Source organism: Macaca mulatta, chromosome 2 (assembly GCF_049350105.2).
Source record: "Macaca mulatta isolate MMU2019108-1 chromosome 2, T2T-MMU8v2.0, whole genome shotgun sequence".
In the NCBI taxonomy this organism is placed as follows: Eukaryota; Metazoa; Chordata; class Mammalia; order Primates; family Cercopithecidae; genus Macaca; species Macaca mulatta.
Genome location: NC_133407.1, coordinates 161,017,965 through 161,044,088, shown reverse-complemented (window position 1 = coordinate 161,044,088; position 26,124 = coordinate 161,017,965). Strand labels below are relative to the sequence as shown.

The 26,124-nt window shown below is 39.3% G+C and overlaps 2 protein-coding genes and 1 non-coding gene across 7 annotated transcripts in view; 2 read left to right on the top strand and 1 right to left on the bottom strand.

The window, feature by feature from the left end:
* The window catches only part of PARP14 (poly(ADP-ribose) polymerase family member 14), a 51,361-nt gene extending 48,809 nt beyond the window's left edge, over positions 1–2,552 (top strand). For both annotated transcript variants that reach the window (XR_013414378.1, XM_001105869.5), the window contains one exon: positions 6–2,552. Coding sequence is in view for 1 of the 2 variants with exons in the window: in XM_001105869.5 (XP_001105869.4) it covers positions 6–295 (290 nt within the window). In the remaining variant the exon portion in view is untranslated. The remainder of the gene's footprint in view (positions 1–5) is intronic.
* Positions 2,553–5,969: 3,417 nt separating this feature from the next.
* HSPBAP1 (HSPB1 associated protein 1) overlaps positions 5,970–26,124 on the bottom strand; it is a 47,775-nt gene continuing 27,620 nt past the window's right edge. For all 4 annotated transcript variants that reach the window (XM_077993805.1, XM_077993806.1, XM_077993804.1 and 1 more), the window contains 5 exons: positions 22,655–22,791; positions 18,705–18,876; positions 16,027–16,110; positions 6,722–6,832; positions 5,970–6,593 (listed from right to left, as the gene is read on the bottom strand). In XM_077993805.1, the coding sequence (XP_077849931.1) occupies positions 6,063–6,593; positions 6,722–6,832; positions 16,027–16,110; positions 18,705–18,876; positions 22,655–22,791 (1,035 nt within the window). In that variant the 3' untranslated portion in view covers positions 5,970–6,062. The remainder of the gene's footprint in view (positions 6,594–6,721; positions 6,833–16,026; positions 16,111–18,704; positions 18,877–22,654; positions 22,792–26,124) is intronic.
* LOC114676635 (small nucleolar RNA U13) lies at positions 13,506–13,609 on the top strand. Its single transcript, XR_003727685.1, has one exon. It is a non-coding gene; the product is annotated as a small nucleolar RNA U13 (small nucleolar RNA).

Genomic DNA, 26,124 nt, shown 5'->3' with positions numbered 1-26,124 from the left:
CACAGCTGTGGCATATGGAAAGGGGACCTATTTTGCTGTCAATGCCAATTATTCTGCCAATGATACGTACTCCAGACCAGATGCAAATGGGAGAAAGCATATGTATTATGTGCGAGTGCTTACTGGAATCTATACACACGGAAATCAATCATTAATTGTGCCTCCTTCAAAGAACCCTCAAAATCCTACTGACCTGTATGACACTGTCACAGATAATGTGCAACATCCAAATTTATTTGTGGTATTTTATGACTACCAAGCATACCCAGAGTACCTTATTACTTTTAGAAGATAATGTTTTGGTATCCTTCTCACAAAATATTATCCATTTGTACATATCTAGTTGTAAAAAAAGTTTTAGGTTTTTTTATTCCTCTTAACAGATTTTTCCTAATATCCAAGGATCATTCTTTGTCACTGAAGTCAGTCTTTCTTCAGCTTCTCGTTCGTAATGGAAATGAACTTATCTTGAGACCTAATAACTTGGAGAATTTAAATGAGATAATGCAGTTGCAACTGTGTGTCCACAAGTATGGACATCAAATCTGTGGGAAAAGAACAGGTTTGTATTTTCAGGAAGGAGAGAATAACAATCTTACAGACAGAGGGCACAGCTAAGCACAGCTGCCACTGCGGGAGACAGCCGGCCCCACGTCAGGATGCCATAGTGCTGTGGGGAGCACAGTATTACCAAGTGGGTAGGGCTTCTGTCTTCTCTGGGAGCAGGGATGGTATCTTAGTCATATTGTTTTCCTTGGGATGAGGTCTGTGCCTGATGTACAATGGATACTCCATAAATGTTTGATAAACCAATGAAGAACGAAAAAAAGCCTAGTCAGGCTCCTATCCAAAGTCGGAACTATCTCTTTAACATTCTAACATTCTTGACTTACTGTCACTTTACCTCAAATTGAACAGATTCCATGATGGGAACTTCATTCTCCCCAAACTAGCCAGTGACATGTGGGACAGCTCTGGCCAGGGCTCTGGGACTGCAGTGTACTTTCCCTGCATGGTCCAGGAGCTGTGATGTGGCTGTGGTCTAGGGGAATCCTGCCCCATGGAGTTGCGCCGCACAACCCTGGCTCCAGTTGCCAGAAGGCTCTTTTTAATGTTGAACCAAAATGTGCCTTCTTTTTTTTGAGACAGAGTTTCACTCTTGTTGCCCAGGCTGGAGTGCAATGGCGCGATCTCGGCTCACTGCAGCCTCTGCCTCCCAGGTTCAAGTGATTCTCCTGTCTCAGCCTCCCAAGTAGCTGGGATTACAGGCATGTGCCAACACACCTGGCTAATTTTGTATTTTTAGTAGAGATGAGGTTTCTCCATGTTGGCCAGGCTGGTCTTGAACTCCCAACCTCAGGTAATCCGCCCGCCTCAGCCTCCCAAACTGCTGGGATTACAGGTGTGAGCCACCGCGGCCGGCCAGTGTGCCTTCTTATAGTGTCTACTCATTGGTCTTTGTTCTGCCAGTGATAACAATGGGATAACGCCTGCTACACAACTTCACTGTGAAACCCTTCTCCTGTGCTGAGATTAAACAAACTCTAAGATTATTAAATAGTATATTTTCCTTGATAGCCTAACTTTTGATGTCTTATGTATAAATAAACCAAAGGAAGTGAGCAGTCATATTGCTAATCTGCTAACTCATATCTATTGAATGATAAAGTTTTAAAAGTTTCCCCAGGTAAGTTTAAGATTCAAACACCATCTATTGAGCATGTAGATTGTGTGCCAGGTAGTAAAATAGGGGCTTTCACACACATTGTCTCAATTCCTCAAACAATCCTGTGAGGTAAGAATTCTCTCTGCATTTGAAACTTGAGGAAACATGCTCAGAGTGCAAGAAGCTTCCTTGCCTGAGATCACCTAAGCAGGAACCCTCAGAGCCAGCAACTGAATCTTGGTCCCTGTGATGTCAAGTCCACTGCTCTTCCCACTGCAGAACATGGCCTCTAGATTAATGCCACTGATTCAGGAACATCTCCGACAGTCTTGAAATACCCCCATCTTCCCTTGTTGTTTTTTTCCTTCTGGCTTCTTCTATTATAGTCTCTTTATTTGAAACTCTGTAGGCCAAGGCCAGAGCTGATACCGACACAGAGCCAGTGCAGATAGCACATCAGATGCTAGGGGTCGCTGGGAGGATTAAGGGATTTAATCTGCTAGGAACACCTGTACTTGAAGTGGAGGAGGTTAGGCGGCCACAGTTGCTGCTTCATTAACATAGAGGTTTTGGATTTTTTTCTCTTGTGGTTTGTTTTTTAAGTGGATTGGCAGACTCCTTATTGCTTAAGAGTGGCTTTCTAGGCAGGCCACTGGCATCTGAATTCATCATTGACAATAAATGTAAGAAATTGGAATAAAAAAGAGAGACCCGCTGTTATTTGCTTTTGTTCTCCAATGGTTTGGTTAACTCAGGGTAAGGCTGAGTATCAGGGTATATCGCACCGAAGAATAACAATCCATTCAGTAATGTTATAGTTATCCTCAATCTAAACATGTTAACTGTCATTTTCCTCCTTTTCAAATAAAATACTGGAAAACTGTCATTTAATGGTAAACATTTTTATCTTAAAGGGCAAATATGGGGGGGCTTAATGATAAACACAGACCACTGCTGATAATAATAATAATTTAAAACCACAATTAAGTATGACAGCATGAAGGGATGCTCAGTGTATTAATATTTGGCTGAAAATTACAGGAAGTGGCATGATACAGCCATAGTTCAGTGAATCTGAAGGGCTTATTGACCCCAGCAAGTAGCCCCGGCTGAAACAAGTCCACTTTGCACCTGTGATAGGTCTTGGTTGTTTACTCTAGGGTCAGAAATTCTCTTTTTTGGTATTTGGATCACCTGAGGTGTTTGCTGAACCTCCAAGCTCTGGCCTCGTCCCAAAGGAGTCAGATTCTCTAGCACTAGAGTGGTTCCCAGGAATCTGCATTTTGGGCAAGCACCTCAAATAATTCTGGTATCTCTGACACCCAGAGCCACTATAAAATGTTCATGGACCTCAGGCACTTTTGCCATTGTGGGCCCTTTATTGCATAAAAAAATTAAATATAATTTGTAACTGCATTGACATGAACACAAATGAAGTCGAGCCTGGATTATATATTTTGTTCCTGATTTTAAAAGAAACTAAAAATCTTTGTGGCCTCCTAAAAGATTCGTGGGCCCTAGCCATTGTCTACTGCACCTAATGGATAAGGCAGCCTGCTGCTGCTCCCTTGATTCTGTGACATTAGGGGGAAGGCTGAGCTTTTATTTATTTTTTATTCTTTTAAGGATAGAGGTTTTACTATGTTGCATGAGTTGGGCTCAAGCAATCTCCCTGGCTCAGCTGGGATTACAGGCACATTCGGCTGGGTTTGTATTCTTTGGCGCCCAGGCTGGAGTTCAATGGTGTGATCTCGGCTCAGCGCAACCTCTGCCTACTGGGGAGGCTGAGGCAGGCAGATCACGTGGTCAGGAGTTTGAGACCAGCATGGCCAATATGGTGAGACACCGTCTCTACTAAAAAAAAAAAAAAATACAAAAATTAGCTGGGCATGGTGGTGTGCACCTGTAATTCCAGCTACGCCTCAAGCGATTCTTCTGCCTCAGCCTCCCGAGTAGCTGGTACTGCAGGCGTGTGCCACCACACCTGGCTAATTTTGCATTTTTAGTAGAGACGGGGTTTCACCATGTTGGCCAGGCTGGTCTCAAACTCCTGACCTCAGGTGATCTGCCCGCCTTGGCCTCCCAAAGTGCTGGGATTACATGTGTAAGCCACGGCACCCAGCTGAGGTTCTCTTTAATCAATGATTTCACTTGCTCAGTCAGCTTACCTGTGAAATGCAGGATGAAAAGGGACACAGCTACCATGGTGGCTGACAGCCCCCCTTTCACTCTCTTTTCTCACATCATTCTCTGCAGATAGTCAGAACCTCTTGCTGCCTTACGGTCTCTATGAAATCAGGAAATTATCCCCCATAATCTGTTTCATACCATAGAAATCCATACACAACAATTGAATTAAATGTTCTAATTGAATTAAATGTTTTGTCTCAAAATGCCTTGTAAACTTTCCTGACCCCAACCTACACTAAAAAATACATTTTATATCAGGCCCAATACATACACAGATGTAACTGAAAAGTTTTATGAGATATACTTACCCTGAAATATTTTTCATGAAAGGTTTCCTGAAATAATAGAGTATTCCAATTCAGTGAAATTATTTATTCCATTTAAAAACAGAAAACAAAAAACGCTGGTCTCTGTAATCCCAGAACTTTGGGAGGCTGAGGCAGGCAGATCACGTGGTCAGGAGTTCGAGACCAGCATGGCCAATATGGTGAAACCCCGTCTCTACTAAAAAAAAAATACAAAAATTAGCTGGGCATGGTGGTGTGCACCTGTAATTCCAGCTACTCAGGAGGCTGAGAGAATCGCTTGAACCCGGGTGGCAGAGGTTGCAGTGAGCGGAGATCGGGCCACTGCACTGTTGCATGGGCGACAGAGCGACACTCCACCTCAAAACAAAAAACCAAAACAGAACAAAAAAACAAAAAACGCTGGTCTCACCTGCTACAATGATTTTATAATAGGTCACTATCTGCAGTTTGAAAAAGTGGTCAAAGGAGTAGCAAGCATAAAAAGTAAAATATCTGTAGTAAATGATGTCTATTTCTGCAATAGGAATATACCAAGAATAACAGCTACCTTATCTTTGGCCACATTCTCTGTCCCAATGTACTTGATGAGGTATTGTCAATAAGGTCTTATTTTTATTATTCACTCATTCAAATATTTAATAAGCACCTACTACATGCTGGGCACTGATTGTGGCTCTGCAAATAACAGCAATAATCAAAGTCCCTACCCTTAAGGAGTTACATTTTGGTTGGGAGAGATGCTAATGAAATTCGTAGGTAAATACATAGTGGTCAGATGGAGATAAGTGCCACAGAAGGACTCTTTTCAGACCCTTCTTTCCCTGGGCATGCTTATGTAACAACACCCTTCTTCCCTCCATGAAAACACGTACTTTCTTCGGATTTACTGATACTCTTTACCTCGAGGACAGTAGGATAGCCAGCTATTAGTTCAACTCAAAGGCGACTTTGCATATCTTTTCTGTTGTGTATTTGTTTCATGCATGGTTACCCAGAGATCAACATGCTTTTCTAATTTCTAAATTCCTTCTTAGACAGTGATGGTGATTAATTATCCCTGGATCTTGCAAATGTAATGAGAGTGGGATCAATTTCACTGAGCTAAGTCTTTAGTCACTGTTTGGGGATTTTGAGTCCTTTTTAGTCCCAGGATTGGTGTTCCTAGATGTCCCAAGTTCCTTGCCTGAAGAGGCCTCATACTGAACCCACAACTACTTTTCTTCTGATTGGTATCCTGCTCTGAATGACAGGGGTTATCCAGTGAGAATTCTGTAGCTGTTACAAGTGAGATCACCTCAGAGCAAGGCTAGATTCCAGACCCAGTGGATCCATTAGACCAGAGGCTGACAAAGCTTTTCGGTAAAGGAACAGATAGTGAATATTTTTTCTGGGCCACACACTCTCTGTCACTACTCAACACTGCCGTTGTAATCTTGAAGACATCGTAGACAATATGTAAATGAATTGCATGGCTGTGTTCTAGTAAAACTTTATTTGCAAAAGTAAGCAGCAGGCTGGTCCCTAGTTGAGGCTGAGGAAGACATTACTTCCTGCTGGAAATACTTGGGACTTACATTTGAGACAAGCTGAAAGTATGGGATGAGGGAGGAACAAAAGCTTACAAACAAAGAGCAGCCAGTTTGGCCAAAGAGAAATATGCATGAAAGAAGGTGGCAACAGATTGTGCACATGTACCCTAGAACTTAAATTAAAAAAAAAAAAAAAAAAAAAAAAAAAAAAAAGGAAGGTGGCAACAGACTGAAATGTAATTCGGTAAGGACAAATACATTTACAAACGTGCAAACTGACCTTTTGCTGGTTCATCTTTATTTTACAGTCACACTACTTAAAAATACATATTTAAAAAATATTATTTTAAAAGTCATCTTCCACTAGAATCATAAACTTCTTCCTTGTATCAAAAGTTGTGCCACTATCCTGGTTACTTGTGGATTCACCAAGCAGTCCAGCAAGTCGTCCGTAGAAATGAATGTTTGAGAAGGAGCCGTAGTAGCATTTGAGGCAATCTGTTCCTTAATTGCCTTTTCACTGTTCATTATTTGTTGTCTCTTGGCACAATGCAGTTTTCCAAAGTGTTCTCCATCCTTGTCAACAAAGTCTTTCCCATCACTTCCAAATATGCTTCCTCTTTCTGAAGGTGGTTCTTCGGACCTCTGTGCCACAGGTACCAGATCAGGGCCAAAGGGACTTGCTGCCTCCGGTTTGCCTGTTCCTGTGGTCAAGTTCTGGCTACCTGTTTGGCCCACCTCCATGTGGCTGTACACATTTAATTCTTCCTTTTTCATGCGCTCTCCATCTGTTCTCGGTGCTTGGATTTCTACTACCTTAGATGTTCTGCAACGATCAAAAAATGCAGAAACAGCTGCATTTAAGTAGCAACAGTTCACTGCATGGGACGTTTCCTCAACCTAAGGGAAAAGAAAAACCCTTTAAAATGGTTACATACATTTAGTTACATTGGAAAACAAAAGTCCTAGTCAGCGCTGGTTTACCACAGGAAACTTAACTGCCATGATGAAGACCAGAAGCTGCCTACCTCAGTGGGGTTTAACCAGGCTCTGGTATTTTGTGGATTCTCTGCAGTTTTCAGGGCACACACAAGCATACGAGTGATTGCCTCTTCTACCCGGGCCAGGTGATCCTCTTCCTGAATTAAAAAAAACACACTGTTAACTTTTGTTAAGTCTCATGGCTTTTTAAGAGAGAATAAAGTCTCTTTTAATTTCATCTTCTGTTCTCTCATTAATACAAGTTTTGTTATAGAAGGAATGAATATGCTATTGGTAGAACCACAATTTTTGTGTATTTACTATCACCTGCCATCTAGAAGAGTTGCAGAATATTTCACCAAATTTAAGTATGTATTCTATCTATAAGACACGGCCTTAAGTATCAATCACCTTATGATATTTTCTCCAATCTTTTCCATTATTTGACATGTTTAAAGTTTTTTTTAAAGTACCACATACAGAGGAATAATCCCTATAGAGTCTGACAAGCAAATTATTTCAGAGATGGAAGAAAAATTACAATAAACATGCTTGGCTACAAGAATGAGATGGCTATCCATCTAAACATGGCTTTCTTAAGACACAGTAAGCATAAGGTATAGCATTAATGAGGAACTGCATTAAAATCAACAACTTCTGTTTACCAAAAAACACCACAAAGGAAAAAAAACAAACTAGATGCCTGTAACATATATAACTGATAAAATATTAATGTGTAGAATAAAGAATCTACACATACCAATAAGAGAAATGAGCAAATTTTTAAAAATGGGCAAAAGACACAATGACCAGCACTTTTAAAAGGAGCAATCAGATGACTAATAAACATATGAAGATATGTTTAGCCTCCAGGGAAGTGCAAATTGAGAAACCCATGAAATTGGCAAAAAGGGGCCTGATGGTTCCACGTGGGACATTGAGAGACAAAAGTCTTATACACTAATGGGAAAGCAAATTGATAGAGACATTTGGAAAACATGGGTGGCATTATCTCGTAAACTTGAGTATTGTATACCCTACGGACCAGCAATACCACTCCGAGATTTATGCACAGTCTAGAGAAACTCTTGCACATGTGTGCCAGGAAACATGTATAAGAATATTCTGTTCACAGAAGCAAAAAATTGAACACCAAATCATCCATCAATAGAACAATGAATAATGTATAAATTATTATAAATATAAATTATTGATATATATACATATATTAATATATGAATAGTAATTGAAATAGCAGCATGAATATTAATAATGAATAAATTATGGAGTATCTTAACACAGTATTATATCACAGTGAAAATGAATGAACAGCTTACATGTGACAGCACAAATGAATCTTAGAAACACAATATTGAACTTAAAAAGGCAAATCTCCATGATGAGATACCACTTCACACTAGGACAGCGCTAATAAAAAAAAGACAGATATTAACAGGTGTTGGTGAGGATGCAGAGAAATCAGAATCTTCATACATTGCTGGTGGGAATGTAAAATGGTGCTTCAGAAACCTGGGAGTTCCTCAAAAGGTTAAACACAGAGTTACCATATGTAATGATTAATTTTGAGTCAAGTTGGCTAGACTATAGTGCTCAGTTGTTTGGTCAAACAATAATCTGGATGTTGCTGTGAAGATATCTTGAAGATATTACTAGCATTTACAATCAACTGACTTTATGTAAAGGAGATTACACTCAATAATGTGCGTGGTCCTCATCCAATTAGTTGAAGTCCTTAAGAGCAAAAACTGAGATGTCTTAGAGAAAAAAATTCTGCCTCAACACTGTAATAGAAGTCCTATGTGAGTTTCCAGCCTGCCAGCCTGCCCTACAAATTTCAGACATGCCAGCCCCCACAATCAAGTAAGCCCATTCCTTAAAGTAAATCTCAATCTCTTGTTCTCTATATAAGTACAGACATTTCTATGTATTATATAGATATCTACATTTACGGACATGTAGATATCATGTAAAGATATCTATCTACATATATACTCATAGGAATGGAATTGCTGGATCATATGGTATATCAGAGTTCCTCAGAAAAACAGAACCAACAGAAGATGTAGCCAGATAACCAGATACAGATATAACATAAAACATTAGATTCATTATATACCGTAAGATTTAGCCATGCTATAGCATGCATCAGTATTTCACTCCTTGTGATATTTGAAAAATATTCCATTGTACACATATACCACATTTTATCCACTTATCAGATGATTGATATTTGAGTTGTGTCACTTTGGGCTATTATGAATACTACTACTGTGAACATTCGTGTAGAAGTTTTTGTGTGGACCTACATTTTCATTTTTCTTGGGTATACACCTAGGAATGGAATTGCTGGGTCACATGGTGTATCAGTCAAGGTTCTCCAAAGAAAGAGAACCAATAGAAAAAAATATATATGTGTGCATATGTGTACAGAGATAAGACAGATGGATAGATGGACAGATAATGTGACAAAACTTTTTTGTTTAAACAAGAGAATGAGAAGAGTGAACGGAATACATAGGGAAGGGATTGGGAAGAACACAGCACCACTCGAACAGAGCTAAAATCTCTACTCTTTTCCAAATATGTTATTCATGAAAGCAATATCAGAACCTGGAGTTAACTTGAGTTATATAAGTATGGTAGGCTCTAAAACCTAAGAGCTTTTTGGAGCTAAATTTGGCAAAAAGAAGGAATTATTGTCCAATGTTGAAGAGACAATGATAAAAGCAACATATGACAGAGAAAGATAGGATTATGTAACTCCAATTGTGCATTCCAGTTTTTCAATAAAGAGTGAGTGGCCTTCAAACAGAATTATACAGAAAGATGTTGAAGAAGGAACTGGAGGTCTGGTTTGGTGAAGGACAGAAATCATCCACTTGAAATCAGCATGAAGTTCTTAGCTACCACACTTCTAAGTATGGAGTCTGTTTATACTCAATGATACTAATCCTTTGGAAAATTATAGAAAAGATTACTAAATAGTATATAATGAGCCTTTTAAAAACACTGTGGTGAAGTCATTTATGTTACTGAAGCCACATAAATTCAAATCTAAATAAAATATGAACAAACACTATCCTATGGTAAATTAAAAAACAGTATATCACAACCAAGTGGTATTTGCTCCAGAAATTAAGGATGAATCAATATTAGGCAACCAATTGATATAATTTATTGCACTACCAAATGTTTACTAAAGAAGAATATTATGTAATCTTCTTTATCAATTCAACAACATTCAATACCTTTTCCTGATTTTAAAAAACAAAAAGTAATGAAATAGAAATTGATGGATACTTAATATGATAAAACACACACAACTCAGCCCCAAATCTAGCATTTCATAGTCAGGAACAAGGCAAGGATGCCCACTATCTCCACTATTATTAATGAACTGGATGGATTAGCCAATGTAATCAGACCAAATCTCCACCCCCACCCCACAATTATAGGCAAACAAATTAGAAAGGAAGAAGAAAAACTATCTTAATTTTCAGGTAATCTGAGAGATACCTGAAAATCCCAGAAAGTCAGTATAAAACTACCACAAAATAAAATAATTCAAATTAACACAAAAATCAATAGCTATCATATACACTAATAATATCCACTTAGAAGACAGAATGGAAGAGAAGACCTTACCTTAGCAGCAAAAAAAGATGAAATATGGCAGTCCTTCCTTACCTGCAGTTTTGCTTTCTACGGTTTCAGTTACCCATGGGTAATCTCAGTCAGAAAATATTAAATGAAAAAATCCAGAAATAAACAACTTATAAGCTTTAAATTTCATGCAATTCTGAGTAGTGTGATGAAATCTCCCACCATTCCACTCTACACAGTACACATTACCTGCCTCTGAGTCACTCAGTAGTTAGCTCAGTGATCAGATCACTGTCGTGGTATTTGCAGGGCCTATATTCAAGGAACCCTTATTTTACTTGATAATGGCCCCACAGTACAAGAGTTGTGATGCTGGCAATTTGGATATGCCAAAGACAAGGCGTAAAGTGCTTCCTTTAAGTGAAAAGGTGAAAGTTCTCGACTTAAGGAGAGAAAAAACCAGCATGCTGAGGTTACTAAGGTCTATGGTAACAAATCTTCTATCTACAAAACTGCGAAGAGAAAAAATTATGGTAGCTTTGCTGTCACACCTCAGACTGCAAAAGCTGCAGCCACAGTGCATAAGTGCTTAGTTAAAATGGATTAAGTTTGCATCTTAGTTAAGACATTACATTTGTAGGTGGAAGGCATGAACAGAAAAGTGCTGACTGATCACAATCGGGTTTGGTAATATTCAGGGTTTCAGTAATCCACTGGGGTTCTTGGAATATATCCCTCAAGGATAAGGAGATACTACTGTGTTTAGGAATAAACATTTAAAAGAAATGTGCAAAGCTTATGTGAGGAAAACTTTAAAACACAGCTGTAAAAACAAAAACAAACAAAAAAACCTGGAATTGGATACGTGGAAAGGTACCTAATTTGTGGACAGGACAATTCAAAATCATAAAGCTCAGATAAAATTTAATATGGATTAAAAAATCAATAGGTTTTTTTTTTTTCTGATGCTAGACAAGCTGATTTTAAAGAACACATAAAAAAACAAGAGGCAAGAATAGCCAGGAAAACCCTGCAAAAAAAAGCAATGGTTAGTCCTACTGATTTTAAAACGTAAGACCTCACTAAATAAATAGGAAGAAAGACCAATGGACAAAATACACCCACATACGTTCAGATATCTAGTATATGATGAAACAGACATTTCAAATTATAAGGGAAAACAGACTAAAATAAATGATGGTCCTACAATCCTATTATCATTTTGGAAAAGATAAAATTAGATCTCAACCTTATACTATATCCTAGTGAAAAACTTCCAAATGGATAAGAGATCTAAATGCAAAAAACATGAAACAATCTAAATTCTAACATAAAACATTGGTGAATTCCTTTATGACCTGGAAAAGGTCATATGACCTTGGTTTCTAATTATGACTCAAAAACAATAAAGTTCAACAACAGATTTTGTTGGTGAGGCTGTGGAGGAAACAAGCACTTTCATTTACTACTAATGGAAATGGAAAATGGCACAATCACAATGAAGCTGAATTTGGCAAAACCTAACAAAATTTAAGATACATTTACCCTATGACATGGCAAATCCAGTGTTAAGATCTTCCCCAAAGACACACTTCAACAAATATAAAACAACATATGCACAAGGTTATTCAGTGGCATTATTTGTAATTACAAAAGACTGGAAACAATGCAAACATCTATCCTTAAAGGAACTAATTAACAGTAGAGCACTCATATAATGAAGTACTAGACAGTGGTTGAAGAAAAATATGAATGTTTCTCTTTACTATTATGTAGTGAAATTCAGGATATTATTGTTGAAAAAAGCAAGGTGTGGAACACTATGGTTTATTACTTTCTGTGGAATAAAGGATAGAAAATAAAAAATATATTTGAATAAGTATATAAATAAGTATACAAAGGTGTATTTATATGCTTATGCACTTTGTACATATAAAACTGTTTACATACTTATTTAAATATATAAATATACGTATTCATTTACTTAATTTTATATATAGATATATGTTTACAAGAAACACTGAAAATGATAAACCAGAAATGAATAAAAATGGATCTCTATCAAGGTTGGGAAAAATGGAGTGGATGGAACAGGGATGAAAGGCAGACTTCCCTGAGTATAACTTTTAATATAGTTTTGACAAGTTAAATGTTCTACATATTCAAAATATTAAATTAGATCAAAATTTTAAAAAAGTAAATCCTAAAATTGAAAACGGAAACAAATGAACTTAACTAAATATCCAATTAGTAAAATAACCATAAATGAAAAGAAGTCCTTCACAATGACTCCTGAATAAAGGACTTTGTATCTATCCCTCTTAGTAATAGATACAGTCTAATAATAAAAAGAATTGCAAATAAATTTTAATTTTTACTGGCAAGTTTTATGGTTAGTAGTAATATTTCTATTTGAATTTTGGAAATATAAATTTGACATCTTTTTTTTTTTTTTTGAGATGGAGTGTTGCTCTGTCACCGGGCTGGAGTGCAACGGCGCAATCTCGGCTCACTGCAACCTCCGCCTCCTGGGTTCAAGTGATTCCCCTGCCTCAGCCTCCTGACTAGCTGGGACTACAGGCACGTGCCACCATGCCCGGCTAATTTTTTGTAGTTTTTTTTAGTAGAGATGGGGTTTCACCATGTTGTCCAGGATGGTCTCGATCTCCTCACCTTGTGATATGCCTGCCTCAGCCTCCCAAAGTGCAGAGATTACAGGTGTGAGGCACCGCGCCCAGCCTAATTTGACATCTTAAAAAATATATTGCTGGATACAGCAAACAAATAAGTATATTGCTGGGGTTTTGTTGTTGTTGTTGTTTTTTGTTTTTTTTGAGACGGAGACTCGCTCTGTTGCCAGGCCAGAGTGCAGTGACTTGATCTCGGCTCACTGCAACCTCCATCTCCTGGGTTCAAGCGATTCTCCTGCCTCAACCTCCTGAATAGCTGGGATTACAGGTGCGCCACCATGCCCAGTTAATTTTTGTATTTTTAGTAGAGATGGGGTTTCACCATGTTGGCCAGGATGGTCTTGATCTTTTGACCTCATCATCTCCCCACCTCGGCTCCCAAAATCCTGAGATTACAGGTGTGAGCCACCATGCCCGGCTTTATGTTACTGTTTTTAAGGACCCAGATTTTCAGTGTAAGAGAAGAGATAAAAATACAGAAACAAATAAGAAAAAATTCTATCATGTTAAACTTGAATTACTTTTATAGTTCAAAAGTCTGATGATTGGGTGTCATGCTCATGTGTGAGACATGCCTCCCTTAAGCTTTGTTATGATGTCAGCACATTACCTGTCTAGATATATTTTTTAAACACGTGAATTAGAAATATATCAATATCTATCAATCAATCAATCAATCATCTATCTATCTCACATTCTAGCTACATCACTGAAAGAGCCTAGAAACAGTGACACCCAGGAGCAATGAACAGCTTTAGAGCTGAGATCTCAGTTTCTAAAGGCCATTCCCTACAAAAAGAACTGTGGCTACCTGGAGAAATTATAGACTTCCAAGTTTGGGGCACTAAAGAAAAAAGGGTATCCTGGGATATCTTCCTGTGCCAGAAAGCCAGGATACACTCAAAATCTAATTAATGGGGACACATCAAAAGGGCACAGGCCAGCTTGAAGTTTCACTAAAAGGACAGATAAGACCCAAATTTAAAATTATCTTGTCAAGCTGGAATGCTCAACCAAACCAACATGATGAAAATTAACAGGGATGACTGTGAAATACTGGATTTAGAATTAAAATCAGCTTCATAGGTACAGGATAGGATTCAACCTGCCTGACAGCAGATCATCTGAAAAAAAGCACCAACATTTTAGAGTTGAATATGAAACTAAAGTGAAATGAGATTACTAAAAAAACTAACCCAATATTACAAGCAGCACTGGAAATATTTAGGATGGAGATCATGTGGGGTAGAAATCTTATACTCTACCAAATAAGGCCCACTGATATTCAGTTTTAGGCACTATATATTAAGAGAACTATTCTAGACATAATAACTCTCCCTCCTCCTCATAGCAATTTCTACTTTTTAAACACCTCCCATATGCCATGCACTATATTAGATGTTTTTACAATGTGTTCTCCAATTTAACCTCACGACCACTCTACTGAGGTGGGTTCAATTATAATCCTCATTTTACAAGAAAATGGAGGCTTGAAGAGATTAAGTAACTATCTATGTTAGACAGCTAACAAAGGTAACTTGTATCTTAAAGTTGCCTGATTCCAAAGCCTGTGGCCAGAATGGTAAAAAGTCTGGAAAAAGGAAAAAGTCACATAAAAACACCCCATTAAAGACAGTAAGAGTTTTTGAGCATGGAAGAAGAAAAGATTATGGAAACACTTGGAGGTATTTTCAAATATTTTAAAAAGACGACAGCTCTATTCTTTAACAAGTGAACTTCCTTGGGAGGTGAAGCACCTGTCAGGGCTATTGTAGATATGACTTTGGCATTGGGAGTGGAAGTTCCCCATGGATTCTACCTTAACATCTGCTGCAACTCCAGTTCAGCATGCTATAGGCAAAATTTCTGTTATGTTACTGATCTCCTGCCATACCTCTCACCTAAGCCTCAAGGGCTACAACTCTTGTCTAAGCCCACACAATATAGCTTTGTTACAATATTCCTTCTGTTCCACTGATTCCAAAGCCATTCCTATTACCAAAGGATAGGAAAAACTAGACTAGGGAGAGGATGCGGCTGTCAAACAGAGCAGAGAGATGCAATCCAGGCTTCAGGTCAAGGAGAGCAGAGATGCAGTCAGGGCCTCTGGTTAAAAAGAGCCAGTTGCAATTATGGCCCCAGTTGAAGAGACAGACTTGAGCATAACAAGCAGCTATTCTAATTGTCAAACAGAGCAGGCAACCAGGATTAAGCATAACACATAGGAAGGAAAGGCCTCTGGCAGAAATGAAATGATAAAAACCTAGCACTGAAAGAAAGACTCCGCTTTGAGAATACATAGAAGCCAAGACAGAATTCTGCAATTAGTAATGACCTTGAACCAAGAAGCAGGTATTGGCCGGGCGCGGTGGCTCAAGCCTGTAATCCCAGCACTTTGGGAGGCCAAGACGGGCGGATCACGAGGTCAGGAGATTGAGACCATCCTGGCTAACACGGTGAAACCCCGTCTCTACTAAAAAATACAAAAAACTAGCCGGGCGAGGTGGCAGGCACCTGTAGTTCCAGCTACTCGGGAGGCTGAGGCAGGAGAATGGCGTGAACCCAGGAGGCGGAGCTTGCAGTGAGCTGAGATCCGGCCATTGCACTCCAGCCTGGGCGACAGAGTGAGACTCCGTCTCAAAAAAAAAAAAAAAAAAAAAAAAAAAAAAAGAAGCAGGTATTTCCAGCCCAGACAGTATGGAAGACGAGTGGCAACAAGGGACACATATCGGCAAATCTGGCCAGACCCAACACAATTTTCCTAACAACATGGTCAAGGGAAAGGACCCTGCCTGCCAGCATCAGGCCCATTCTGTGTACTTAAAAGAAAGAGAGTGGCACACCACTAAAATTCCAATTTCCAACCTAAACATCCATTAACAGAGGACAGAATGCATAAGTTATAGTGCACTGCAACAAAAAAATACTGAAGCATTGGTTAAAAAAATTAATTACCAAGTTGTACAGCCAGACCTTATACATCTTTTAAAAGCATGATCTGCACTTACTTAAAAAAACAAAACGAAATGAAAAAGTACCAGTTCAATCCATGAGTTTATACTGACAGTGACAGGATCAATGGATTCTACATAATGCCACCAGTGTCTGGGAACAAACAGAACCTGAAAACCAAACAAAGAATGGTTAGCACAAGAACAGGACATTTCATTTTTATGTCAGACTCAGACCCTAATTGAGGCTGCTAGGAAAAAAAGGAATACAAATGAATTCACAATAATATTGCTGGAGAAAAGTGAAGGAAAAAAACCCCGCAATCCTTTTTTCCTTTTACTCCTTTTTTATTGACAAGTTCACATGTTCTACAAAGGATACTGCCAGCATCTCTATTCTCTTTAATCCTGGGCCTTCTTCATCTGCGCCTAAATCTTAGTACATGATTCTGAGATTCTAATTTTTCCTCCTTTCCATCACAAAATAGTTGCATGCATTCTGAGAAAGGGCATAGGTAAAACACATAGGACATGGCTTCTGTATTCTCACAGTTCGAAATCTAGCCAATGAGAAGATAAAGTAAAGAAAGGTGGCATTATAGAAGTGGTAAATTAGAAGAAAATGATGTTTGAGAATTTCAGAGGTAGGTGAAACAGGCATGAACTAGGGAGGTCAGGGGCAACATGGATGGAGGAAGTGTGATTTGAACCCGGGCTAGGAGAGAATTCAGACTGAGAAAAGAATGAAGACATGCCAGGAAGGATAAGAGGTACAGGAGAGGGAGGTAGGACTATAGAGGATAGCAAGTAGGTCAGTCTTACTATCACAGAGGGAATAATGGGAGATAAGGTAGGGGAATTAGTTTAGGGACAGTGGACTTCAAAATAAGAATTTAGATTTTATCTGGTAGGCATTAGGAGTCACTGAGAAATTCTAAGTAGGGGGATGGTTAAAATAGTGGTATCGAGAGAGTCTGAGAAGGACAGCAGATATTTGCAAAGGCCCACTTATTAAATGTTAAAATATAAATAGGAAGGTATAATAAACAAAAGCAATGGGCAGAGTCAAGAAGGATGGCATCTATCCAGACTCAGTATGAGATTTCCTATTGAGAGCAGAGCAGATGGAGATGATATGAAGCTTTTGGGCTTCAGATTTAGGAAACTACTGGTATTTGCTATGAACAAGGCAGGACTGGGAAATAGAAAGATCCTTTCAGGAAAACTGGAAACTATGAAAGTCCACTTGACAGTCATAAGTAGGTTATGCATGTCCTATCAGAGTAAAGTTTCAGTAAAGTGGTGAGAGAAAGAGCTGGGTTTGAGTGGATTAAAGAACGGACAGGAGGTAAGGAAAACTGATACAATGAACAAAACCAGTCATTCAAATTTGGCTATTAAAGACAGAAGAGAAAATGATTGGCAACCACTTCACACTCTCTGGAATGGCTGTAAAAATAATGATAAAAAAGAAAAACAAGTGTTGGGAAAGATGTGAAGAAACTGGAACCCTCATACAATGCTGGTGGGGATGTAAAATAGTACAGTTGCTATGGAAAACAGTTTGACAACTCCTCAAAAAGTTAAACAGAGGGTTACCATGTAACCCAGCAATTCTACTCCTAGGTATACCCAAGAGTATTGAAAACATATGTGTACATATGAAGACATATGTACACACAAAACTTGTACATGAATGTTCAAAGCAGCATTACTTATAATAGCCAACAAAGCAGAAACAACCCAAATGTCCATCAACTGATGAATGGACAAACAAAATGTTATGTGGCCACACAATGGAATATTATTAAGCCATAAAAAAGAAATGAAGTGCTAGTAACATTTTACAATGTGGATGACCCTTAAATACATTATGCTGTGTGAAAGAAGTCAGACACATAAGGCCCTGTATCATAATATTGCACCACGTGAAATGTCCACAATGGGCAAATCTACAGAGATAGAAAAAGATTAGTTGCTGTCAGGGGCTGTGGGGAGAGGTGAATGCAGAGTGACTAACAGGTTGAGGCAACTCAGTGAAGTGAAATTGTTTGAGTTGATAATGCTTGAGTGAAGGAAGCAGGAAAAGAGTGAGTGAGACGGGTACAATGGAAGGGAGAGGGATAATCAAGAGAATAAAGTCTCTTTAAGTGACTAAGAAAACCTTTCAAATTATTAATGAAATATCAGACAGCAAGCGCCAATGTTGAAAAGGAAATTTTCCTCACTGGGAAGCAGCACTATGTATAATACCTTTGGAAATGTTTCAGAGTTAGTAATTTATGAAAACAACATCCATTCTTGCTTAAAAGCAAACATTCTCAGTTCCTTCTGCCCCTGTTGGCTCACACCTGGATGCATTCCGACCTGTGTTTATGTGTCTGGGTTCAGTTCTATCATAATTGAACAGATATTAACTGTGATTAAATGTTCCAGAGATGCTCAAGTACCCATGCCTTGAACATTTTCTCCTGACCTAAATGAAAATGACTCTGTAGACTGTCTTCCTCCAAAGTCCATTCTCCTCTTTACCAATAGGAGGAGCTGTGTTCCCTCTTGCCATTTCCTTTCCAGGACCTGTGAAGCAGAGGTGTACCTGTCTGAAGCCTACAGCTGGGGCGGCTACCTTCCAACAGCAGAGCAGAGGGAAGGAAGCCATTCTCATTTGTACTGCGCGGGGAAGGGAAGCACACAGCATAAGGACTTGAGAGAGTTACAGCTGTGGTGTCCCCTGGCAGGTCATTAAAGTTTTAAAGCCTTATTACCTGTCCTGGGCTCAGTGTAACCATATGTCTTTGAGCTTTCTGGAACTGAGGAAAACGCTTTAAATCAGGATTGACAACATTGATTTTACTGAACACACTAGATTCTTCATAAGGGATTCTAGTTGGATAAAGGAAAGGAGTATCTTCAGGAGGAAAGAGATGCCATCGTTTCCTAATTAAAAAAAAAAAAGAAAAAAGATACAAGTTAGTACTCTGATCTTAAGACAAAACATGTAAGAAGGCAAAAGCTAAGTGTTCATTTTCACTCATTTAAATTCGATCCCTAAGGGAATACAAGCACCATCAGTGGTCACCTGGCCATCTCTGACTCAGCGCTAGAATCCCTCTGCAGATACTGGGTGGAAGGCTGTGTAGCAACTAAGGGGCTGCCTCATGGATGTCCCAGGACACCGTAAGGCAGCCTCTTACATTGCTGGGACAGAATCTAGTTCGTAAGATCATTCTTTCTTATCTCAAATCAAAGTCTGCCTTCTCATAGTTTTCATCCCTGACTCTAGAGCTATTCACAATAACCCCCACCCTTTCAAATATCTGTATTCTTATCTTATTCAGAGCAAACACTCATAGTTCCATCCACCAAATAGTTTCCAGACTTCTCCCTGTTTGGGTTATATATAAATTCCTTAAGTTAAACATTTGTTAAGTTAATCCATTAGGGAGTGGACATGCACAAATAACACCACATAAATAAAGCAGTATAATGTGGGAATTTTCAAAAAGAAAACTGTCAAATGTTTCTCACTTAAAACAGTTTTGAAAATGGAGGTAATAAATTCTAACTCACAAAACACTAGACACACCTATGCTTTATGCCAATAGGGGGAAGACATCTGAGGCAAAAGCAAGGGAAGTATGAGAAAAAAAAGAGACCTAGACATCTAGATGTTTAGATGGGGAGGCAAAGAGAAAAGAAGGAAAAACCTAGTTCTGAGAGAAGAAGCCCAAAGCCCTCTAGTGACCCCTTGCAGTTGTTAGAGTGGGGCTATCAAGTCCTTTCAGAACCAAGAAACAGGGGCTGCTGTTTTCGAACTAAGTAGTATATACTGAAGTCTTATTTTGCTTTAGAAATTTGAAGGTTTTATAGAAATAATGAAATGCTTTACTCTTCAGTAAACATTTACATTCAGGCCATGTGTGGTGGCTCACTGCCTGTAACCTCAGCACTTTGGGAGGCCAAGGCAGAAGGATTGCTTGAGGCCAGGATAGAGACTAGCCTTGGAGCCTGGGAAACATAGCAGTACCTCATCCCTATAAAAATTTTTCTGAAAAAATTAGCCAGGTGTGATGGTGTGTGCCTGTAGTCCTAGCTACTCAGGAGGCTGAGGTGGGAGGATTGTTTGAGCCCAGGAGTTTTGAGGAAGCAGTGAGCTATGACTGTGCCACTGCACTCCAGCCTGGGTGACAAAGCAAGACCATGTATCTAAAAAAAAAAAAAAAAAAATTCATTTCGGAGCTATAAGGCAGTCTATCAGTTTACACAGTCATCAGTTTAAAAACCATTGAGGTTCAAAAGCTGTTTGCCCAATCTTAAAGCTTTAATTTAATTTAAGCTTTAAGAGCTGCTCCATTCCACTGTATTAGTTTGAAAGCAGTTTTCAGTATCAATATGCTTCGGATGTTAGAGTTGGAAGGGCTCTGAAGAGATCATCAGTCTAATTTCATTTTCAAAGTAGTGGCAGAAAGACTCAGAGCTTGCTCAGTGTCACTCACTGGGGTGGTGGTAGATTCAGAACGAGGTCACAGATCTCCTGGCTTCTCCAGATCCCAGTTCCTTCCCCTGCACCATAGCAATATTTCCCAAAGGAATAGCCATAATGATAACCATCCCATCCAATCTGCTTTGTTTGGCTTAAAAAATGTAAAATGCATGAATCCTTCTATCAGAAAAGGTATTCAATCACCATGCGATCTCCTGCTTTAAAAACCTCTCATGCTTCTGGATGCTGAAGGAACAGAGAGTAACAGTGTTTGCCTGGAAGTCAAGACACTGGGGACTCAACCTACCTGCCTTTCTGGTCTACTCCCTCTGTCTCCAATGCACAACATATACTGGACAAATTAAGGGGTCCTCTCTACACCCCATGCTTTCTCAGGGTCCCTCTGCCCTTCCCATCTGGGTCTTTCGAGCACTTATCTATCCTTCAAGGCCCACCACAAATGGCAGCTCCTCTGTGAAATCTTCCCTGATCTTTCCAACAGGAACATGACCTCTTCTACTTCTCAGTCCTACAGCTCTGTGAAACCTTCCTCTAGAGCATGGGCATTCTGCCTTGTATCACGGCTGTCTGTCGGCTTGCCTGCAATCTGGTTGTGAGCTCTCCCACGGTAGAGATGGTGTATTACTCCCTCACCTCTGTACCTACTGTAACACATGGTCCCTGTACAGAAGGATACTCAATGGGTATTTACGAAAGCTATTTTATTATTCCAGAGTTATATAAGGCCAGAAAATGTCTTATTACAAAGTTAAAAAAAAGTGATATTAACTTTATATCATAGAAAGAATTCAGGTATTTTTTGATAATGTTTTTCCAACTTGAATTTCTCTGGCTTGTTTCCCAATTCAGAACACAGCTACTTAAAATGTTGTCTCTCTTACCAAGTTTAAGGTTTTAGCCTGTTAACTCCACAAAGGTTGAGACCACACTCATTTGATTGACTCTTGCATCCACAGTGTGTAGCTATGTACCTGACACATTCTGTGCCCTTTAATAAAGATGAAATGCATCAGAGAGTGGATAACTTCTACCATTCTGTAATTTTCAGAGTTCTTCACATGTGAAATGTATCCACAGACATACTGACTGTTTCTCCTGAACCTATTCACAATTCTTTTCACATCTAATAGGTCTGAGAACTTGTACATGGCCTTTTCTGTTTTACTCTCTGTGCTGCCCTGTAAATATCCCACATGACCAGGAGAAAAGACTGGGGCATCATTAATTAGGGGAAAATAAGGCTGCACATACATCTGAGTACATCCTCCAAGTGGCATAAACACTTAAGACTCTCGTAGAACTCCAGAAACCAGAAGCACTGCCTATCCCTTCTAGAGTCCACAGATAGATGGAGACAAAAACTGACCTAAGGTAACAATACACTGTATTGTGTCAGGTAGGCACAAACTAAAATTTACAGTTTAAAGGGTCCAGTATTTTTCAAATCAGGATCGCTGGCATCCCTTGGAGGGGAGCTTGAGGGCAACAGTGGAGCCTCTTCCTTTCAACAAACTGCTCTGCTCTTATTTATTTAGATTTGGAGAAAGGGTGTTCCCATTTTAAAATAAAAGTTTGAAAACTACAAACTCATGTAAAAAAGAAAAGCTAAGCATAGGCTGGGCATAGTGACTCACACCAGGACTTTGAGAGGCCAAGGCAGGAGGATGGCTTGAGGCCAGGAATTCAAGACTAGCTTGAGCAACGTAGAAAGACTCCATCTCTAAACAAAATTTTTTAAAAATTAGCTGGGCATAGTGGCACACACCTGTAGTCCTAGGTACTTGAGAGGCTGAGGCGGGAGGATGGCTTGAGGTCTAGGAGTTAGGATCACGCATTGCACTCCAGCCTGGGCAACAGAGCAAGACTCTGTCTCAAATGTCTCTAATTTACAAAAAAAAACAAAAAAAAAACAAAAAAAAAAACAGAGAGCTGTCTAGCTGACCTGGGAGTGGAATCCCAGAATTCTAGAATCAACTCTCTGAAGACAATCCTGATCACGGCAAAGCACTCACCTGTAAACCACCATTTTAACTGTTCTCATTTCACAGAGGAGAAACCAAAACCAGAGGTTAAGAGGTCTGCCCCAATCATAAGGCAGGCTAACAGAATGGGGCTGGGACTACACCTTGGGGTACTGCCCTATTCTCTCTGCCACCCCTGATGCATGCATGCACAGGTGCACACACACACACACACACACACACACATTACCTTCCTTGTACCTGGAATACCAAGTTACAACCATAGGAGTCCAGATGACAGGGTGTGTGGGCTCCCAAGGAGCCAATCCACAATGTACTTTCCTGTCCATTTCTTCCAGGAAACCCGAAGTCAGACCATTTCACATCCTGTTTTGAAATAAAGTTGCAATCCATCAAGAACTAACCAACTTCTCTGTATGGTAATGTTGCCCATTTTCACTTGCACATCTGTTATTTGGCAGTTGGAATATTCTGTTATGGAAAATGCTACAGATGGAAGAGGTTAGGTTTCCAGGGCAGTTCAAGAAATCTTTCTAGCCAATAACATATTTGAATAACCACACTAATAGTAATCATTCAACAAATATTTACTGACTACTTACAACATGCCAGGCACTGTTCTGGAAGCTTGTAATGAATCAATGAACAAAAGAGACAAAATGCCCACTCAGATGAAGCTTACATTTTAGAGTTGGAAACAGACAGGATTCTGCTGATATTTAGGGAAAGCGTGTTTTGGGCAGTTAAAACAGTGAATACAGTGGAAACGTCATTATTTCAAATATCTCTGAGACGCAACCGAGGAAGTCAGAAATCCTTATTCCCTCTAAGCAGTGCATATATTTGTGTATATATGCAACTTACTAACTTTATGTACTTCAATGACCACATAAAAGAAGCCTTCTCCTACATTAGTGGGGTTACTTAAAACTATCAATGCTGGAGCCTTAGCTCATACCTACTAGATCAGTCTTCAGGTGAGGGTGTCAAAGTACATCTTTTGAAATATACATCCATGGATGGCTTTCAATATACTCCCCAAAGTCATGAACTTCTTAAGTGCAATGATCTTTAGAACAGAGACAGCACAGTGCTCTGGACTGAGACTCTTCATATGCCTGGTTCTGTGGGCAAATCCTGCTCAAGTCAACTACTGGGAAAAGCCTATACTTTTAGAAGCCAACGGTGCATTTGCAGCACAGAAAAATAGGGTCACACATAAACCGAAATCCATGTGATTAAACAGATTTATAAGCTAGAAAAGAAAAAGAATATACTAGTGAACCAGGCATGATGGCTCTGCCTTATTTTTATTTTACTCACGAAATTTTCCTTTTGGTTTTAAAAAACAAAAGCAAAGAAAAAAAAACCCACTTCTATGTGCAGAACATCATTCTCAATGCTGACACTCCTTTTATCAGTAACTGCAGTCCAAATTTTCTATTTTTAGAGGGAAAACATTAACAGCTGTATTCAAAAAGAAAGGATTTTAAAGAGAAATTTAATGGATGGTTTTGAGGAACACTAGAAAGGGCACTTTTTTTTCATTTTTGTTTTGAGTGATGAAAATGGTTGAATACGTGCACATAACTAATGTCTGACATAGAAGGGGGAATTTTTGCAAGGTCAGCACCACTGTAAATGCATATGGCTCACATGTGGCAGTTCCAGTGGGTGGTAAAAATCCTGTTCTCTCTGCATATAGCCTATAACCTCCATACTGGGAGCTTACCCCTGTTTTCTCAATGCCTAACTTAGTATCAGGCTCAGGGTTAGACCTTGGAACACACTGGCTGCTTGGGAGGGAAAGAAGAATCCACTGACTTATGATGGTTAAAATAGTTCAGGCCAATGACATTTTTGAGCATACACCTGGTGTGATGCTGGGTGTTGGGGATACAAAAATTAATGTAACACAGGCCAACCCTTCAAATCTAATAATGGGTGATAATCCTATAAACAGAGCCTTTCAACATGATGTAACAAGTGCTCTGACACAAATATGCAGGAAATGCTTTAAGATCACAGCAGGAGAGCCCTGTACCCAAGCAGGGAGCTTAGGGGAGGCTTCCAATTAACCTGGTCCTTGTTGAACAATTTACCACACCTCAGTCTGAAGAATTTAACTAAAGGTAGCTGAAAGCCATTCAGTATAAAAAGGAAAAAAGAGACTTGTCTTAGCTAAGAAGAGACAGGTTATGTGATTCTTAATCTTATAGATACGTCCTTGCAGGAATCTAATGAATACCAAAGCCCCTTCTCCTCAGAAAAAGCACACATGAAATTTCATATATACTTTCAAAGAAGTGACAGACCAACCCCACATGAAAAACCCTGTTCTAGAGCCCTGCTTTGGAAAGAATCACTGAAGAAAGATTTTTCTACAGGGTGAGGTTACTGTATGAGAAACTGAGGAGAGGCTTCCCTGGCCTCTTGTCTAACAGTAATGACTTGAAAAGCAAAACTGTCAGCCAGGTGTGGTGGCTCATGCCTGTAATTCCAGCAATCTGGGAGGCTGAGGTGGGAGGACTGCCTGGGTCCACGAGTTCAAGACCAGCGAGGGCAATGTTTGGTGAGGCTCTGTCTCTACAAAAACTTTTTTTTAACAAATTGGCTGGGCGTGGTGGCATGCACCTGTGGTCCCAGCTACTCAGGAGGCTGAGGAGGGAGGATCATTTGAGCTTGGGAGGTTAAGGCTGCAGTGAGCTGTTTGCACCACAGCACTCCAGCCTGAGTGCCTGAGTGACAGAGCAAGACCTTGTCTCAAAAAAAAAAAAAAAAAAAAGCAAAATTGTCAGTGTAAAAATAGACAGCATTGAGAGTTGGGCTTCTCTGCCCAAGTAAGTTTAGCTACTTATGGGTAGTCAAATGTCTGAAGTCAATGTGGGCCCAGGAATCTGTCTTGAGTCTTGCTAGAAACAGGAGGCCCTGTTTGGGTGCTACATCTGTAAAACCAAAAAGGGTGATCAGTAGGGTGATCTGTCCTGGAGTCTACTCACACATACCTCAAGAGTTGGAAAAATCTTTAAAAATCATCTATTCTCAGAAAGTTCTATTCTACACCATCCCTGAAAAGAGCAAAAGTAGCTAGCTTGGGAGGGAAAGTAGCTAGCTGGTTGACCACTTACTACAAAATCAGTATCTACTTCCTGGTAGCTTACAGAGGAGGATCCTAGGTTTGCTTTCTATAACTAAAGAGAACAAGTTTATTTCCTGCCAAAAATTGCTATTTTTAAGTTATCAGAAAGACTGTCCAGCTTCTCCTTTATTATTATTTTTTTTAACCTAGATGCAGCAGCATTAACTTTTCCTTCCAATTGCTCTTCTCTCAATTTCCTTTATTTGTCAACAGGCCTAAAGCCTGGCTCCCAAACTGAACCCCAGACACAGTCTACACAGAACCCGTATCCATGGAATTGTAACATTCCATGACCCGGACATCATACCATTAATGCACTGTCAGACGGCACTTTTCTTTTTAAGCAACTAAATTATACCAAGGCTAATATTGGGCCTCCCTGTCTCTTACTTGCAGACTGTTGCTTAGCATATCTCTTCAGCCTTGACTTATAGTCAAGGACCAGCCTAATATTTCCTAATTTTCCTTGTGATTTACTATTTGACTTATGGATTATTTAGAAGTTTAAGGTTTAATTTCAAATATTTGGGGATTTTTCAGCTATCTTTTTGTCATGAATT